Raw genomic sequence first — 17,086 nt, forward strand, 5'->3', positions numbered from 1 at the left:
TTAACTAGATGCTCTAATGTCTTGTAGAGTAACACTCATCCTTGCAGTGCTTCACAGCCAGGTTGGCTGTGACCTTCCTTTCATGACACACACTGTCAGTTGCCTCCTAGGGAAGGACCTAGTGTATTTCCCCCACCCCCAAATACATACCAGTCCCATCCTTTATTCATGAACAGGACCACTTTCTCCCCCACTGTTTGTTTCATCTTGTACATTTCCTTTCTTGTAGATTTCACAATCTCTTCTTTTGCCTGTGGCTCAGTAGGCAAATAGGCATAGAGTGTGAGGCATACAGTATACAAATGACCAGACAGGGAGATAGGTGTCTGCTGCCTCCTGCCTAAAAGGAACCTCTCCGAGTTTATGTCACTCCTGGTGACCTGCCTTAACTCAAGATCTTAAGCACATAATTTTCAGTAGAGATACATAACTCCTTAAATATTATCCTTACATATGTTATGCAATGATGACCAGAGCGCTATTGGCTCTCAGTAGAGACTTCACATGCCACCATTTGGTGAGCTATTGTGCATATATCCCAGCAGATCCCTCTTTGTGCCAGTTGGCATCAAGAAATCCCTGGATGACTTTGCCCATTATGCACCAGTCTCTTAAAGCATCTTTTGTCCAGTTTCAAAGCCTTCTCCTTATGGCAAAACTGTTCTTGTGGTGCCTGCTGGAGCCACAACTCAGAACAAACGTAGGATCAGACCCCAATAAACATATTGGCTTGTAAACTACATCCTGTCCTTGCAGTGGATGGGCTCTGCTATGATCTTAAAGTGACGGTGTGCTTGGGGCAGATATAGTTTGTCTTGTTTTTTACAGGTGGCAGGACCAGGAAGGGCATTGGTGACCCTGCATTAATTACAGTCACTTTAGTTTTTTGTATCAACTGGGAAATGTGTTTTGCTGCTGTTTTGTCAGTGCCTGGCTGCACTTGCGGGCATGATGTCAGGTGCTTGGCTATGTTTAAGACACTAGAAACAGAGGTCGGTTTGTGGATACAGCAATTTTTTGGGTTCCTCTCCATGAATGGAAAGGTGCTAAAGGTCGAGCCAGCTTCCAAGAGGTGGGGAAAAGTATGTGGTGAAATCACTCTAGATCTCTAGGTTTTTGTTTCCCACTTTTTTCCTTAGACAGGTGCTGAGTATCTGGAGAGAAAATACTGTTGCCCTTGTGGGTGAAGCTAAGAAAGCTATCCAGGCAGAACTGCACTACAGGAGATCAACTCTCTCAAAGGTGAGATCTGCGTAGGGGACTTGGAGGCCATTTTAGCCAGGAAGTAGAACTAGTCCAGGCAGGAGTCACTTCAGGGAATAGTACAGTAGTACTTAGTTGGGGGAAGCTTACAGCTTCCCATAGGAGCCACTACAAAGAAGGATGGAGAAGCCGGGGAACTCGCTGCTCTGAGTCCCAGCCTATCAGCAGGAGTCTCTGCAGGCACTGGCTGTGAGAGAGTCCACAGCTTTTCATTATCCCATTTCCTGGAAGGGAATAGCATGGCAGCTTTGGCTGTTTGGAGGAAAACCCCTTCAAGAAATGCAAAGGGGATACGGGTCAAATGGCTGCTCTTAGAAACCCTGCTCTGGGGGCACAGAATTTCCATTAGTGGAGGGTTTTCCCACACCTGCTGCAGTTGGCTTGTGTGATGGGGTGACAGGGTGTGTTTGTGGTACTGGTGATGTGGGGCACATGACTTCAATTCTAACCTCCAAGGAGTACTGTGGTATTAGTTTGTATCCTGTCTCCCTGCTCTAACTCTCTAGGTGCTACTCCAGTGGAGGGACACTACCTGTCTGCGGGTGTACTGCCGTCAGCAGGAGGCAGCAGCTCTGAGGCAGGCCAGGAGGTGTTTGGATATGGGTGAGCCTCAGGGACAAGGAATGTAAAGCACTCTCCAAAAGACCTGGTCACTGTGTTAGAGCAGCGTGTGGCTTTGTTTGCATGAATTCTGACACTAATTCATTGGTGTGTGAATCCGAGAAACACACATCTTTATAAAGCAACCATGTATTTGCTCTGCATAGATGAGATGAACTGGCTCTGCCATGAGGACTGTGTGTTAGTGGCATTGTTCTACATGGTTTCCTGCAATATAATGGGTGTTTATGGATTGACTAGCTGTGTACAAATTAAGAAATCCTTCCTAGGGTAGGAGGGATGGCCTACTGGATAGGGCATTGGCCCAGGATTCAAGCAGTTTGCCACAGGCTTCTTGTATGATCTTGGGCCAGTCACTAAATCAACCCTGAGCATCAGTTTCTCATCTGTAGAATAGTTATAACTCTTCCTCCCCGCAGGAGTATTGTCAAGATAAAATCCATTAATGATTGTGAGAAGCTCAAATAATACAGTGATGAGGGCCATACAAATACCAAGAGGTTCAGGCAAATCTTGATTAAAAGTAGGGCTGTTGATTAATTGCAGTTAACTCATGCGATTAACTCAAAAAAATTAATCACGATTAAAAAAATTTTATTGATTTAAATTACAACACAGAATACAAAGTGTACAGTGTTCACTTTATTTTATTACAAATATTTGCACTGTAAAAATGATAAAAGAAATATTTTTCAATTCACCTCATACAAGTACCATAATGCAATCTCTGTATCGTGAAAGTGCAACTTAAAATTGTAGAATTTTTTTATTACATAACTGCACTCAAGAACAAAACAATGTAAAACTTTAGTGCCTACAAGTCCTCTCAGTCCTACTTCTTATTCAACCAATCACTGAGACAAACAAGTTTGTTTACCTTTACAGGAGATAATGCTGCCCATTTCTTATTTACAATGTCATCTGAAAGTGAGAACAGGTGTTTACATGGCACTTTTATAGCTGGCATTGCAAGGTATTTATGTGCCAGATCTGCTAAACATTCATATGCCCCTTCGTGCTTTGGCTACCATTCCAGAGGACGTGCTTCCATGCTGATGATGCTGTTTAAAAAATAAATGTGTTAAATAAATTTTAACTGAACTCCTTGGGGGAGATAGGATGTCTCCTGATCTGTTTTACCTACATTCTGCCATGTATTCCATATTATAGCAGTTTTGGATGATGACTTGGCACATGTTGTTCGTTTTAAGAACACTTTCACTGAAGATTTATCAAAACGCAAAGAAGGTACCAATGTGATATTTCTAAAGATAGCTACAGCACTTGACCCAAGGTTTAAGAATCTGAAGTGCTTTCCAAATTCTGAGAGGGACAAGGTGTGGAGCATGCTTTCAGAAATCTTAAAAGATCAACTCTTTGATGCAGATACTACAGAACCCAAACCACCAAAAAAGAAAACCAACTTTCTGCTGGGAGCATTTGACTCAGATGATGAAAGTGAACATGCATTGGTCTGCACTGCTTTGGATTGTTATTGAGCAGAACCCATTATCTGCATGGACTCATGTCTCCTGGAATGGTGGTTGAAGCATGAAGGGACATATGAATCTTTAGCACATCTGACACGTAAATATCTTGCAATGCTGGCTACAACGGTGCCATGAGAACATCTCTTCTCACTTTCAGGTGACGTTGTAAACAAGAAGCGACCAGCAGTATCTCCTGTCAATGTAAACAAACTTGTTTGTCTGAGTGACTGGCTGAACAAGAAGTAGGACTGAGTGAACTTGTAGGCTCTAATGTTTTACGTTGTTTTACTTTTGAATGCAGTTTTTTTTAAACATAATTCTACATTTGTAAGCTCAACTTTCATGATAGAGGTTGCATTACAGTACTTGTATGAGGTGAATTGAAAAACACTATTTCTTTTGGTTTTTATAGCAGAAATATTTGTAATAAAAAATAATAATAATAAAGTAAGCACTGTACACTTTATATTCTGGGTTGTAATTGAAATATTTTTGAAAATGAAAACATCCAAAAATATTTACATAAATGGTATTCTGTTGTTTAACAGTGTGATTAATCGCCATTAATTTTTTTAATTGCTTCTCAGCCCTAATTAAAAGTAACTAGAATTAATAATGCTTTCCATCCAAGACTCTCAGAATACTTCATACGTTTGTGATTTATTTGTCACAGTCCCTCTTCCCCTGCCCCCCCCTTACAGGAGGGAGGTGGTATTATCCCCATTTTCCAGGTGAGGAAATTGAGGCACAGAAAGGTCAAGTTACTTGTCTAAGGTCACAACTAAAGTTGCTGGCAGAGCTGGAAAGATATTGCAGGTCTCCTGACTCCCTATCCTATGCCTTAACCACAAGACCATCCTTCCTTCCAGGTGAAATACTATAATAGGCACTGAAAAATATTGTCAAACAAACCTGGAGACTAAAGAGCTGATTTCTTGGGTGTTCCTGACTGAGATAGAAATCGGCATCCTGCTGGTTCCTTGGTTCACGTGTTCTTCTCTTAACAGTGTATTTACGGGCCACGTTTCTTCACTGGAAGGAATTCACCACAAGGTCCTTGGTGCTGAGAGTCCAGCTAGACACTGCAGCTCAGCACCACCAGAGGCAACTGTTGCGAGAGTGCCTGACAAAGTGGAAGCAGTACCATCTGCAGTGCATAGAGAAGATGGTAAGAAAGAGCCAGGAACAAGGGAGGTGGAAGTTCTAGTCTGAAGGAGAAAGCCCTCTCCACCAGCAGATGCCCCTCTAGAGGGGCAGTTTCATAGACAGAGTTCATTTCCGCAGTCTAACCTGGAGAGCAGTGAGAGCCTTGTGTAACATGGAGGAGTTGGCATCTCTGTGAATCACCTGTCACAGCATAAAGTCCTCGAGAGAAGGGGGTGGAGAGCATTCTCATTTGGGAGGGGAGATTGGGAAGGGCTGGGATTGCCCTATATGGGCTGATGGTGAAGGAAATCTTTGCTGGGCTCAGGCATATTTGCTGAAGGATGGACTGTTGAGTGCTGTCATACTGATGATGTCTGGCTGTCATTAAAGCTAATGAAAGGTGACTATGGGTGGGTCCCTGTTCTGCCTTCCTGCCAGCTGGCCCAGATAAGTGGTGTGTGTCTGTCAGTGTGACTTATTGTGCTGATTCCCTGACAGCTCCTGCAGAGACGGGGAGACCAGCTGATGGCTCAGAGACTCTGTTTTACCTTCTTTTTTTGCTGGAAGAGACAGGTGAGGAACTATCCCACAGAGACAGGCACTGAGCCTCCTGCTGGTCCTGTCCAACTTTCTCCTTCAGACTCCATCAGCTGCACTGAAATACAGAGATATGAGGAGAGAAAGGAAGCTTGTATCCAAATATCATCTGGGCTGGTGGCTCCATTAGCATGAGGTACATCCATCCCTGTGGCCTTAGGGTAACCCTCTCAGCCTAAAGAAAAGGGATGGAGTTCAGTGAAATCCCCATCACCCACTTGCACTGGGTGTCTGTGCCAGGTTGCTGTGTGCAAGGGTGGGCAGTGTTAAAAGAAAAAGCCATCCCCAATGAATGATATTCAGCAGCTCTTTCTTGTGGCCAGTGGAAATGTCCTTGGGTGACGGGAGGCAGCCCTGCAGGCTAAAGAGTTAATCCTTTTGCTTTCAAAATTGAAAGGTAATGCCTTTCAGCTGCTCCATAGGAGGGGCCTTTCCTTGAGCTTATGTGCAGTATGTGTGATCCTTACGAAGGAATAGAAGGCACAGGGAGCTGATGCATTCTCCCACTGCAATCTCCATCACCTCTGTAAATCACTTCACTTCATCTTCTGCTGGGATCTCTGGGATATAGCACATAAATGCCTAACCACTGAACCAGGCGCTGTGTGATTTGTTTTTCCAACAGCTGGCGCAGAAGCAATGGGAATGGCAGGAGACAGTGCGGGCACTATGGCATTGGTCAGTTTCGCTGCAGGGGAAGGTAAGGTGTGCATATGGTGCACTTTGGGGTCTGCATCTGGGGTCAGCTCTACTGGGCAGATGGGCCAGGGAGCACCTTCTCCTCTTTGTTTCATCTTCAGAGCTCCCTGTGCTTCTCTGAGGTGCTGGATATCTTTGGTCTCTGGTCCCTGGCTCTGATAAAAACTATTGGCCAGCTGATTTCCAGCTGATTTCCTCACCCCATCCCCCAACCCTTTAGAACAGAAACTAGCCATGATATATCTCTGGATGTTACTGTCCTGTGGAGGGACTTGTCGTCTGCAGGGGGAGTTTTTGGTGCCTACGCCTGCCTCTCTCTGAGAGGCAATAACTCTTGTAGCCGTACTCTTGCAGCTTGCTGCTCCTTCTCTTTACTGAAGGTGTTTGATGCCTGGCTGGGGTTTGCCCGGGAGCAGCAGCGGAAGAAAGGCCGCATGGAAAAAGCTGTAGCGGTTTACCGTGCTGCCCTGTTGAAGGAGGGTGTGACCCAGATCCTGACATACATGACTGGCATGAAACAGTTCCGGGGGCAGCTTCAAGCCCAGCACCAGCTGAAGGTAAACAAGATTCACATCATTGCTCTGGCCTGGGCACTACACCTGCCCTGAAGGGAGGTGGGATTTCAGGTTTTAAGTTCATTGCTTCTCTGATCTAGAGGTACATTCTGTCCTTGTCGCTCAGCAGACCTCATTGTCCCTCAGCGGGGTCTGTAACACTTCAGACAGGTGCTGGTAGGTAGGAGATTGAAGTCCAGGACCTCCATGGTAGCATTCTCTGAAATGCTTCCAGTTCCACACGCAGGGCCACTTAGACAGGCAGAACTGCTGGGTCTCAGTGCGTGGATGCGACAATGGTGTAGGGAGAAGGGGTTTAGATTTATTAGGAACTGAGGAAACTTTTGGGAAAGGGGGAGAATATACAGGAAGGATGGGCTCTGTCTTCGCCAAAATGGAACCAGATTGCTGGCACTTAACATTAAAAAGGTCATAGAGCAGTTTTTAAACTAAGGGCTGGGGGAAAGCTGGCAGGTGCATAGGAGCATGTGGTTTGGACAGAGACATCCCTTAGGGGAGGATCTATTAATGGAGAGTCTCTATGTCCTGTAAGGAGGAGAAGATGGGGAAGATGATAAAATACAGGTAGGATCTGATGAGAAACAGTCAAGCGAAAAAGAGTTCCATTCAATTACAGCTAAAAAGTGATTAGTTATTAAAGTGCTTATATACAAATGTTAGAAGTCTAACTAATGAGATGGGTGAACTAGAGTGCCTTGTATTAAAAGAGGATATTGATATAATAGGGTAATACCAAGGTACAAAATATATTGGAAGGACAGAACAGGTCGTGCTGGTGGGGGAGTGGCATTATATGTGAAAGAAAGCGTAGAATCCAATGAGTTAAAAATCATAAATGAATCAAACTGTACCATAGAATCTCTATGGATAGAATTCCATGTTCTAATAATAAGACTATAGCGGTAGGGATATATTACTGACCACCTGACCAGGATGGTGATAATGACTGTGAAATGCTCAGGGAGAGTAGAGAGGCTATAAAAATAAAAAAAAAAACCTCAATAATAATGGGGAATTTCAACTATCCCCATATTGACTGGTACATGTCACCTCAGGACGGGATGCAGAGAGACACCTTAAATGACTTCTTCGTGGAGCAGCTAGTCTTGAAACCCACAAGGGGAGAGGCAATTCTTAATTTAGTCCTAAGTGGAGCACATGATTGGTTCAAGACGTGAATATAGCTGGACTGTTTGGTGATAGCAACCATAATATAATTAAATGTCACATCCCTGTGTTGACAAAAACACCACAGCAGCCCAACACTGTAGCATTTAATTTCAGAAAGGTGAACTATACAAAAATGAGGAAGTTAAGCAGAAATTAAAAGGTGCAGCACCAAAAGTGAAATCCCTGCAAGCTGCATGGAAACTTTTTAAAGACATCATAATAGAGGCTCAACTTAAATTCATACCCCAAATTAAAAAACATAGAGAAGCAAAAGAGTGCACTGTGGCTAACCAACAAAGTAAAAGAAGCAGTGAAGAACAAAAGGGCATCCTTTAAAAAGTGGAAGTTAAATCCTAGTGAGGAAAATTGAAAGGAGCATAAACACTGGCAAATGAAGTGTAAAAATAAAGTTAGGAAGGCCAAAAAAGTATTTGAGGAACAGTTAGCCAAAGACTCAAAAAGTAATAGCAAAATTTTTTTTTAAGTACATCAGAATCAGGAAACCTGTTAAACAACCAGTGGGGCCACTGGACGATCGAGATGCTAAAGGAGCACTCAAGGATAATAAGACCATTGCGGAGAAACTAAATGAATTCTTTGCGTCAGCCTTCACGGCTGAGGATGTGAGGGAAATTCCCAAACCCGAGCCATTCTTTTTAGGTGACAAATCTGAGGAACTGTCCCAGATTGAGGTGTCATTAGAGGAGGTTTTGGAACAAATTGGTAAAGTAAACAGTAATAAGTCACCAGGACCAGATGGCATTCACCCAAGAGTTCTAAAGGAACTCAAATGTGAAATTGCAGAACTACTAACTGTAGCTTGTAACCTATCATTTATGTCAACTTCTGTACCAAATGACTGGAGGATAGCTAATGTGACACCAATTTTTAAAAAGGGCTCCAGAGGTCATCCCGGCAATTACAGGCTGGTAAGCCTGACTTCAATACCGGGAAACTGGTTGAAACTATGGTAAAGAAAAAAATCATCAGACACATAGATTAACATAATTTGTTGGGGAAGAGTCAACATGGTTTTTATAAAGGAAAATCATGCCTCACCAATCTACTAGAATTCTTTGAGGGGCTCAACAAGCATGTGAACAAAGAGGATCCAGTGGATATAGTGTACTTAGATTTTCAGAAAGCCTTTGACAAGGTCCCTCATCAAAGGCTCTTAAGCAAAGTAAGCTGTCATGAGATAAGAGGGAAGGTCCTCTCATGGATTGGTAATTGGTTAAAAGATAGGAAACAAAGGGTAGGAATAAATGGTCAGTTTTCAGAATGGAGAGGTAAATAATGTCCCCGGAGGGTCTGTACTGGGTCCACTCTTAGTTAACATATTCATAAATGGTCTGGAAAAAGGGATAAACAGTGAGGTGACAAAATTTGCAGATGATGCAAAACTACTCCAGATAAGATCCAGCCCTGTGAAGGGCTACAAAACTGGGTGATTGGGCAACAACATGGCAGATGAAATTCAGTGCTGATAAATGCAAAGTAGTACACACTGAAAAACATAATCCCAACTATACATATAAAATGATGGGGTCTAAATAAGCTGTTACCCCTCCAGAAAGAGATCTTGGAGTCCTTGTAGGTAGTTCTCTGAAAACATCCACTCAGTGTGCAGCAGCAGTCAAAAATATGAACAGAATATTGGGCATCATTAAGGAAAGGGATAGATAATAAGACCTAAAATATCATATCGCCTCTATATAAATCCATGGTACGTCCACATCTTGAATACTGCATGCAGATGTGGTCGCCCCATCTCAAAAAAGATATTTTGGAATTGGAAAAGATTCAGAAAAGGGCAACAAAAATTATTAGGGGTATGGAATGGCTTCCGTATGAGGAGAGATTAATAAGACTGGGACTTTTCAGCTTGGAAAAGAGATGACTAAGGAGGGATATGATAGAGGTTCATAAAATCATGACTGGTGTGGAGAAAATAAATAAGGAAGTGTTATTTACTCCTCCTCATAACACAAGGACTAAGGATCACCAAATGAAATTAATAGGCAGCAGGTTTAAAACAAACAAAAGGAAGTATTTTTTCACAAATGCACAGTCAACCTGTGGAACTCCTTGCCAGAGGATGTGAAGGCCAAAGAACTAGATAAGTTAATGGAGGATAGGTCCCTCAATGGCTTTTAGTCAGGATGGGCAGGGTTGGTGTCCCTAGCCTCTGTTTGCCAAAAGCTGGGAATGGGCGACAGGGAATGGATCACTTGATGTTTACCTGTTCTGTTCATTCCCTCTGGGGCACCTGGCATTAGCCACTGTCAGAAGACAGGATATTAGGCTAGATGGACCTTTGATCTGGCCGTTCTTATGTTCACCTGGGAACCTTTCTTAGAGGCCACTTTGAAAATGACCAACACCTGCCCAGAAGTTACACACAGGGCAGAGCGAGGTGGGAGCTCTGCCTGCCTGCCAGGATCACTGTGTTCTGGGAGGCTGCATTAGTGTAAAGCATTTTGGATACCTGGGAAGATGCTGCATCAAACCCAGTTCTTGTCTGTTCTTCACTAGACTCTTTCCAATGTGGTGGTTATGCTACAACTGCACAAAGGGAGTCTGGAAATGCCACTGAGTCCCGGGTCTGTGTTGTTTGGGAGCAGAACAGCTCCAGGAAGCTGAAAGCCCCATTGTGTTAGAAAATGGTTTTATAAACAAAAATCCATGGAAATGATAGGAAAAAGTTGGTACCAACGTAAAATATTTGTGGTTGCAGGGACCATAGACCTGCAGCTACTTTGGGAATGAAGCCTAGCATAAGGGAAGGTCCCCTGCTCCTGTCCCTGGCCAAGCTTCCCTGCCTGCTCCTAGTTTTCAAGATAAAGGGGGTCATACTCCTCTGTGCTAATGTGTGGCCTGTTTCACTGGTCTTGGTGCCACTGAGGTGGCTGATAATTGTCTATACTGGAGCACAACAGGACCAGGACCATGATTCCAGTATCAAGAACTGATAGACTCTAATGCCAGAAAGTTGCCTCATGATCATCTAGTCCAGGGGTGGTCAAACCTTGGCTCGTGAGCCACAAGTGGCTCTTTTACAGTTAGTGTGGCTCATGGAGACCCCCCCACTTCATTCTCCACCTACCAGACTTTGGGGGGAAGCTCAGGATCTCTGCCTTGCAGCGGGGTGGTGGGGTAGAGGATTCTGCCCAGTGGGAAGAGGAGTTTAGGGGCTTCAGCCCTGCAGGGCACACTTGCCTGGGCTTGGGGCTTCAGCAGGAGTGGGGCAGAAGCCCTGAGCCCTGGCATGTGACTCCCGCTGGGCAGAAGCTCTGAGCCCCAGCAGATGCGCATCAGCTCTCGAATGACTGAAGATTATCGTATGCGGCACAGAGGGTCAGTAAGCTTGGCCATCCCTGATCTAGTCTGACCTCTTGCACATTGCAGGCCACACACCCTCACCCACCTGCTCTGGTAATAGATCTGTAACCTCTAGCTGAGTTACACAAGTCCTCAAATCGTAATTTAAAGACTTAAAGTTTCAGAGAATCCACCATGGGCACTAGTTTAAACCTGCAAGTGACCTGTGTCCCACGCTGCAGAGGAAGATGAAAACCGCTCAGAGTCTCTGCCAATCTGGCCTGAGGGAATATTCCTTCCTGACCTTAAATATGGCCATCAGTTAGACTCAGAGCTTGTGGGCAAGACCCAGCAGCCAGACACCATCCTGTTATCCATAGCTACTTCCCAAGCCCATTCCTTCCTTGGAAAACCCTCCTTCCTGGGTGGCATGCTGCTGCTTCCCCCTACTCTCAGCCATCAAACGACCTACTGTTCTTTCTGCTTGGCAGGCAGCCTACGGCCTTCACCAGACAGTGTATCGTTGTGCCATGTTGTGGAAACGAAAGGCTCTTGGCAGGAACCTAGACAAGCCTCGCTCCTCTTTGCCTTCTCTGAAGAAGAGGGTGACGTTTAAGATGCCCATGCCTGATGCCAATCCTGGGGCAGGAGGAGACGCAGCAAAAGCAGTGACTCTGTACTCTGTGCCGCAGCCCATGAAAAGCGACAATTTGCCATTCCTCCTGGCTGCTGGCGATTCAGTTCTCAGTGAGCTGTGAGTGTTTCAGCACATCCTGCTTTACTCTTGCATTGCATTTTTCAGTTCATTTCTTAAATCCCACGGTGGCTGCTGTGAATTTCCACACAACTTCCCCTTACCTCCTGATGCTGCAGCGTATGTCTGTTAATGCTGAGTTATAATAGAACTGCTGCATAATGTATACGGCTGCCCATGAATAATGAAAGGACTCGTGACTCTTCCTTGGCAGCCCATTACTAGCCCAGCCCAGCTTAATGCCTTCCCAATGAAACGTCCTCACTGTATGGCAGTGGATTATTGGGGTCCTGGTGGTCTCTGAGTGGGAGCTCACACAGGAATGCCTGCAAAGTGGTACAGGGACAGAAATATTACCACCATGAAACTCATCTGACCACAGTGAGGTCCCAGAGCTGCCACTAAGCCACACAGTGCTAGCTGTGCTGAAATTGGTCAGTCCTCTCCCCAACTTTATGGGAAAGGGGAACTGTGTGCTTTCTGAAAGCTGCTTCCTATAAATCTCTTGCCAACCTTGCTGGTGATCTCATGCTGAGTGCATTTTGGGTGGGCAGGGGGATGACTGGGGAGGGGAGATTTTGTAAAGCTGCCTCAGTAACGGACAGGAGTCCCCGGGATCTTAGCAATTGACTTTTTTGTTGTTGTTTTTCCCAGAAACACAGTCCGCCAGGCAAGATTACAGCCCCGTAGACCTGACTTTCTGCTGCAGTCTCTGGAGAGAGAGGGCTTGTTGGGGATACCTTTCAATGAGTAAGAACACTAGATCTTTAAAAGTAGGAGAGGAGAATCTAATTGGAGTGGTGATTGCAATGACCTCTTGCTGTGCTCCTGCCACGCTAACTGAGTGTACCACCTTGTGAGCTGTGAAATTTATTAAGCTGTGCTGAGATCTTGCTTTGCATAGACATCTCTTCTGTGCAATATGAAAGGCAGCACAGTGACATGAAGAGCTTCAAATTGCGTATACAATGGAAAAGAATAACAGAGCAGTCAGAGCCGTTAACCTACCATGTGCTAAGAGCTTAGTTTCACTAGTACATAAATTTGCAGGAAAGACTGAACTTACGTAGTTCATCTAAAATAGTGTGCCCCCAAAAGAGTCACAAGTTCTACTCTGCAAAGAGTCTGTGCAAAAAGGCTTTGGAGCTGTATGTGTTCGGAGCCTCAATGATTTCCAGAATTTGTGGGCTCAATTTACAAGCAAAAGGTGTTTTTTCTAACTGCCTGCCCTGCACCTTAACCTGAAATCTGTGTCACACTGGATACTTTCTGGCTCATAGATCCTAAACCCTGCCCTCATTTGCCCCGAGACACCAGACAATCTGAATGGAACTGAATTTTGGCCTTGCCGTTGGAACTTAACAATTTTGTTAATGATGTGTGAGCTAGAATAGAATCCTGCTCCCCCTGTCTTGGCTGAATTTGCTCTGCAGGGCTAAGAGGAGTAAGAAGTATTTGTTAGTCAATAAACAAACCAGAGCTGACCCTGAGTCCCCACAGGGTGCAGAGCTGCTGAGCAAGGAGTTACCGTTTTTGCAATCACTCTTCGGACTGTGATTTACAGTGCTGAGGATGGTCAAGGAGCCAACTGTAATGCTATCAGTGCTAGTTCTAACTATGCAAAAAGAAAAGGAGGACTTGTGGCACCTTAGAGATTAACAATTTTATTTGAGCAGACTAACATGGCTGCTACTCTGAAAGTTCTAACTATGGTATCACTTCTCTCAGAAATGAATGGGTTGAAGCTGCACCTGCCGTAGAAGCGTAAGTTTTTCAACAGGAAATTCTTATTGAAAGTACTAAGTAAGCTCTTTTCCATGCTCTCTTTAGAAACCCTACTTTTATAGCTGGTGGTACAGCTTCAGGGAGAGGGAAGATACTGCAGTTCAGAGAAGTCTCTCTCCATTCTCTGTGCTGTCTAAACCTGGATCAGGTCCCCACTGCGGGGGCCAAAATGATGTAAAAATATACTCCCTGAACACTACTTTTTTTTTTTTTTTTTTAAATCTGCTGTCAACAGGTTCAGGTTAAAATGCTCTAGGAGGGGAGATACCACGCACCTAAGATCTCTCTAAGCTGTGCGGCCATGTAGCTGCCTGTATTAAGCCCCACACAGGGGCTCTGGGCTGTGGTGGGGAGAGATGCCTCTCCCCCAGCATGGACCTGCTGTGATGGGGAGAGGCACCCCTGCCTGCCGGCCCCAGCACGGACCAGCCCTGGACTTGCCACGGCCAGGGGAGAGGCGCTGCTCCCTCGGCCTGGCCCAGCCCCACTGGAGCTGCCACAGCCAGGGCAAGGCACCTCTCCCCCAGCCCTGAGCTGCTGTGGCGAGAGCAGACTGGGGGGAGTCCTCTCTCTCCACTGCAGCCCTGGGACAGCCTGCACCCCAAACCCCTCATCCCCGACCTCACCCCAGAGTCTCCACCTTTCTCTACTCCAACCCTCTGCACCAGCCCTGAGCCCCCTCCTGTGACCCAGAGCCCTTACCCCCACACACACTCACACCTCCACACTCTGCCTGAGACCTGAGGGCCACCTCCCGCCAATGAATTTTGTTAGGTCACATCACCTTCATATTGGTGCACATAACAAAATTCATTCCGCACATGGATGTAATATATTAGAGGGAACACTGCCAGGCACCATCTCTATCTGATGCTTTTTTGATCTTTCATGATTGCGTTGGTTCTTCCAGGCTTGCTGCCTGTTAAAGAACTTAACATGGGGTCCTAACCAGGTTGCTATTGCCCCTTAGCAACAGTGCTTTTTATAGCAGGAGCAGCAGTTTCTTATGATCCTGTGCCACAGATTGAAGGCAATGTTGCTAAGCAACATGTACAGTATTTTTCAGTGGCTTACCGGGCTGTCTGACTACAATGGATTAACCTCCAGTAGGGTGAATGGTTATAACTATGTGTTCCCCTTCTGGCTATTTTGGATTGAATATAAAGGAGACTATGGGGCTGGCTGGAAAGTAACAAACCCTTCTCTCTTTCCTTCCCTTTCTAGAATGGAGGGACGAGAGGTGCCTTTGACGCAAACATCCATGAACAAACATTCTGCTCGGGCTGGGGCCTTACTTGCCTCAACTCAAACAGAGCAAAGCAGCTGTAATCAGCTGATCCAGATGGATAGCGCTAGTTATTCCTCATGCCCCCTTACCGTGCCTACCCCTCCAGCCTGTGTACCATCTTGGACACATGGCACATACTATCCTGCTCAGACAAGTCCAAAACCAGTGCTGTTGCCTCCCTCGTCCTTCATGTCACGTTTGAAATGTGAATCAGAAAAGGTGAGTTTCATGCAGAAGTAACTAGAATACCGGACAACTGGAGTTGGCTGATGCAGCTTTACTATCCGACTTTCTTCAAGGGCTCCCACCCCTTCTTGCCTGAGCTGGCCTATGCCTCCCCTAGCACCTGGTCCTATCTTTTTAATAGATCAAGTTAGATAGGCTCCAAATGCACATCAATCCTTTCTCCTCCACTTGCCACAGTCACTACAGTGACAATCTGAAGCAACAATTTGCTTTTTGGCTAATTCATGTGTGTGGTACTGCACTAGAATTCACGTCTTTCCTGGTCCTGTCCCTTTGTCACCAGCTAGTAATGACATCTTGCTGACATCTGAGAGTGCTGCTCTATCAAAGGCTTCAGAGTAGCTACAGCCAGATGAAATCTAGTTGAGACTGACTAAATTCAGCAGCAGCTCTTATGTCTGCAGCAAAGACATGTTTCTATGTTCTTTAGCAAACAAAGGGAGGGGGAAGGAAGAATGGGATTCTGCAAACATTTGAACAGCATTTAGATCCCTCTGCTCTATTGCAGAGGGGAAGAGTTGTTTACCCTTCCTGAAGAGATGGGAAAAGGCACCTGTGGACACCAAGTGAATGCAGGGGTCCCCCTCAGTGGAAGGAGGGGTATGTTAGGCCACGGACAGAGTGTCCAGTTTTAAAGCCCTTTGTGGCCCTGTTCACCCGAATCCTATTTGAGAGGTGAGATGGCTGTATTTGTATCACCTTATTGTGCTCCTGGCTTTGTAGAGTGAAGGTCAGCCCTGGAAGGGTCACCTGGAAGCTTTTCTCCAAGACCCTCAACAGGTCACTGTGGGGAAGGAGAGGAAGCAACCAAACTCGCAGGCACATCTGCTGCTGTGCGAAGATGTCACAGGAAAAGAGAGCAGGCCAAAAACTGCAGGTATGTTCTCATGTCTAAATTACAGCAGCCATCCCCTGGCCATCCCTGACCTGGCAGCACTGAAAGCCTCCCCTAATATGTGCAAGATTGGATTGGGGAAGAAGCAAAGCTACCTGCTCATTGAGCCGGTGTGTGGGAGCTGACTGGGTATTGGAGGAAGAGGTCAGCCATTTGTTTTTTTGAAAGGGAAGATACAAGTGATACAATTTTCTATGCTCCAGGGTGTTCAGAGGATTATTGGGAGACTAGTTCTCCAGAAGAGAAGGGTGGGAACCTCTAGGGCCCAGCCTGGCCAGAGATACCAAGAGCAGAGCCTATTTTAATGTTGGGGAGTTTATACAGCATAACCCAAATACATACTCCTCCCTGCCTCATAGAATGGTAGAACTTGCTAGAGATGATGTCCCATGACACAAACAATTTCACTGATACAAAGCAGTTTCTGGGGTACTGCTCACCATCAAAGGCATTAAGAACTTTTAGAGGGCTCCAAAAGGGGTGTGGCACTATATGTGAAAGAAAGTGTAGAATCAAATGAAGTAAAAATCTTAAATGAACCAAACTGTACCATAGAATCTCTGTGGATAGTAATTCCATGCTCTAATAGTAAGAATATTGCAGTCAGGATATACTACTGACCAGGATGGCGATAGTTACTGTGAAATGTTTAGGGAGATTAGAGTGGTTATAAAAATAAAAAACTCAATAATAATGGGAGATTTCAATTATCCTTATATTGACTGGGTACATGTCATCTCAGGATGGGATGTAGAGATAGTTTCCTGGCACTTTAAATGACTGTGTCTTGAGCAGCTTGTCCTGGAACCCACAAGAGGAGAGGCAATTCTTGATTTAGTCCTAAGAGCAGCACAGGATCTGGTCCAAGAGGTGAACATAGCTGCACCACTTGGTAATAGTGACCATAATATAATTAAATTTAACATCCCTGTGATGCGGGAAACACCACAGCAGCCCAACACTGTAGCATTTAATTTCAGAAAGGGGAACTACACAAAAATGAGGAAGTTAGTTAAACAACTTAAAAGGTACAGTGCCAAAAATGAAATCCCTGTAAGCTGCATGGAAACTTTTTAAAGACACCCATAATAGAGCCTCAACTTAACTGTATACCCATTATTAAAAAACGTAATAAGAGAACCAAAAAAGTGCCACCATGGCTAAACAACAAAGTAAAAGAAGCAGTACGAGACAAAAAGGCATCCTTTAAAAAGTGGAAGTTAAATCCTAGTGAGG

At 45.0% G+C, this 17,086-nt stretch overlaps 1 protein-coding gene across 7 annotated transcripts in view; it reads left to right on the forward strand.

Moving 5' to 3' along the window:
• SFI1 (SFI1 centrin binding protein) overlaps nt 1-17,086 on the forward strand; it is a 59,116-nt gene that overhangs the window by 36,655 nt on the left and 5,375 nt on the right. For 4 of the 7 annotated variants that reach the window (XM_043498040.1, XM_038373668.2, XM_038373666.2 and 1 more), the window contains 10 exons: nt 1,140-1,242; nt 1,770-1,866; nt 4,382-4,542; nt 5,019-5,093; nt 5,743-5,817; nt 6,197-6,373; nt 11,374-11,636; nt 12,291-12,386; nt 14,646-14,928; nt 15,679-15,832. In XM_043498040.1, the coding sequence (XP_043353975.1) occupies nt 1,140-1,242; nt 1,770-1,866; nt 4,382-4,542; nt 5,019-5,093; nt 5,743-5,817; nt 6,197-6,373; nt 11,374-11,636; nt 12,291-12,386; nt 14,646-14,928; nt 15,679-15,832 (1,484 nt within the window). Of the gene's footprint in view, nt 1-1,139; nt 1,243-1,769; nt 1,867-4,381; nt 4,543-5,018; nt 5,094-5,742; nt 5,818-6,196; nt 6,374-11,373; nt 11,637-12,290; nt 12,387-13,364; nt 13,401-14,645; nt 14,929-15,678; nt 15,833-17,086 lie in introns of all 7 variants that reach the window. The other 3 variants (XM_038373659.2, XM_038373660.2, XM_038373664.2) reach the window with 1 other exon arrangement.

The sequence above is a fragment of the Dermochelys coriacea genome, chromosome 15 (genome assembly GCF_009764565.3).
Source record: "Dermochelys coriacea isolate rDerCor1 chromosome 15, rDerCor1.pri.v4, whole genome shotgun sequence".
Lineage (NCBI taxonomy): Eukaryota > Metazoa > Chordata > Testudines > Dermochelyidae > Dermochelys > Dermochelys coriacea.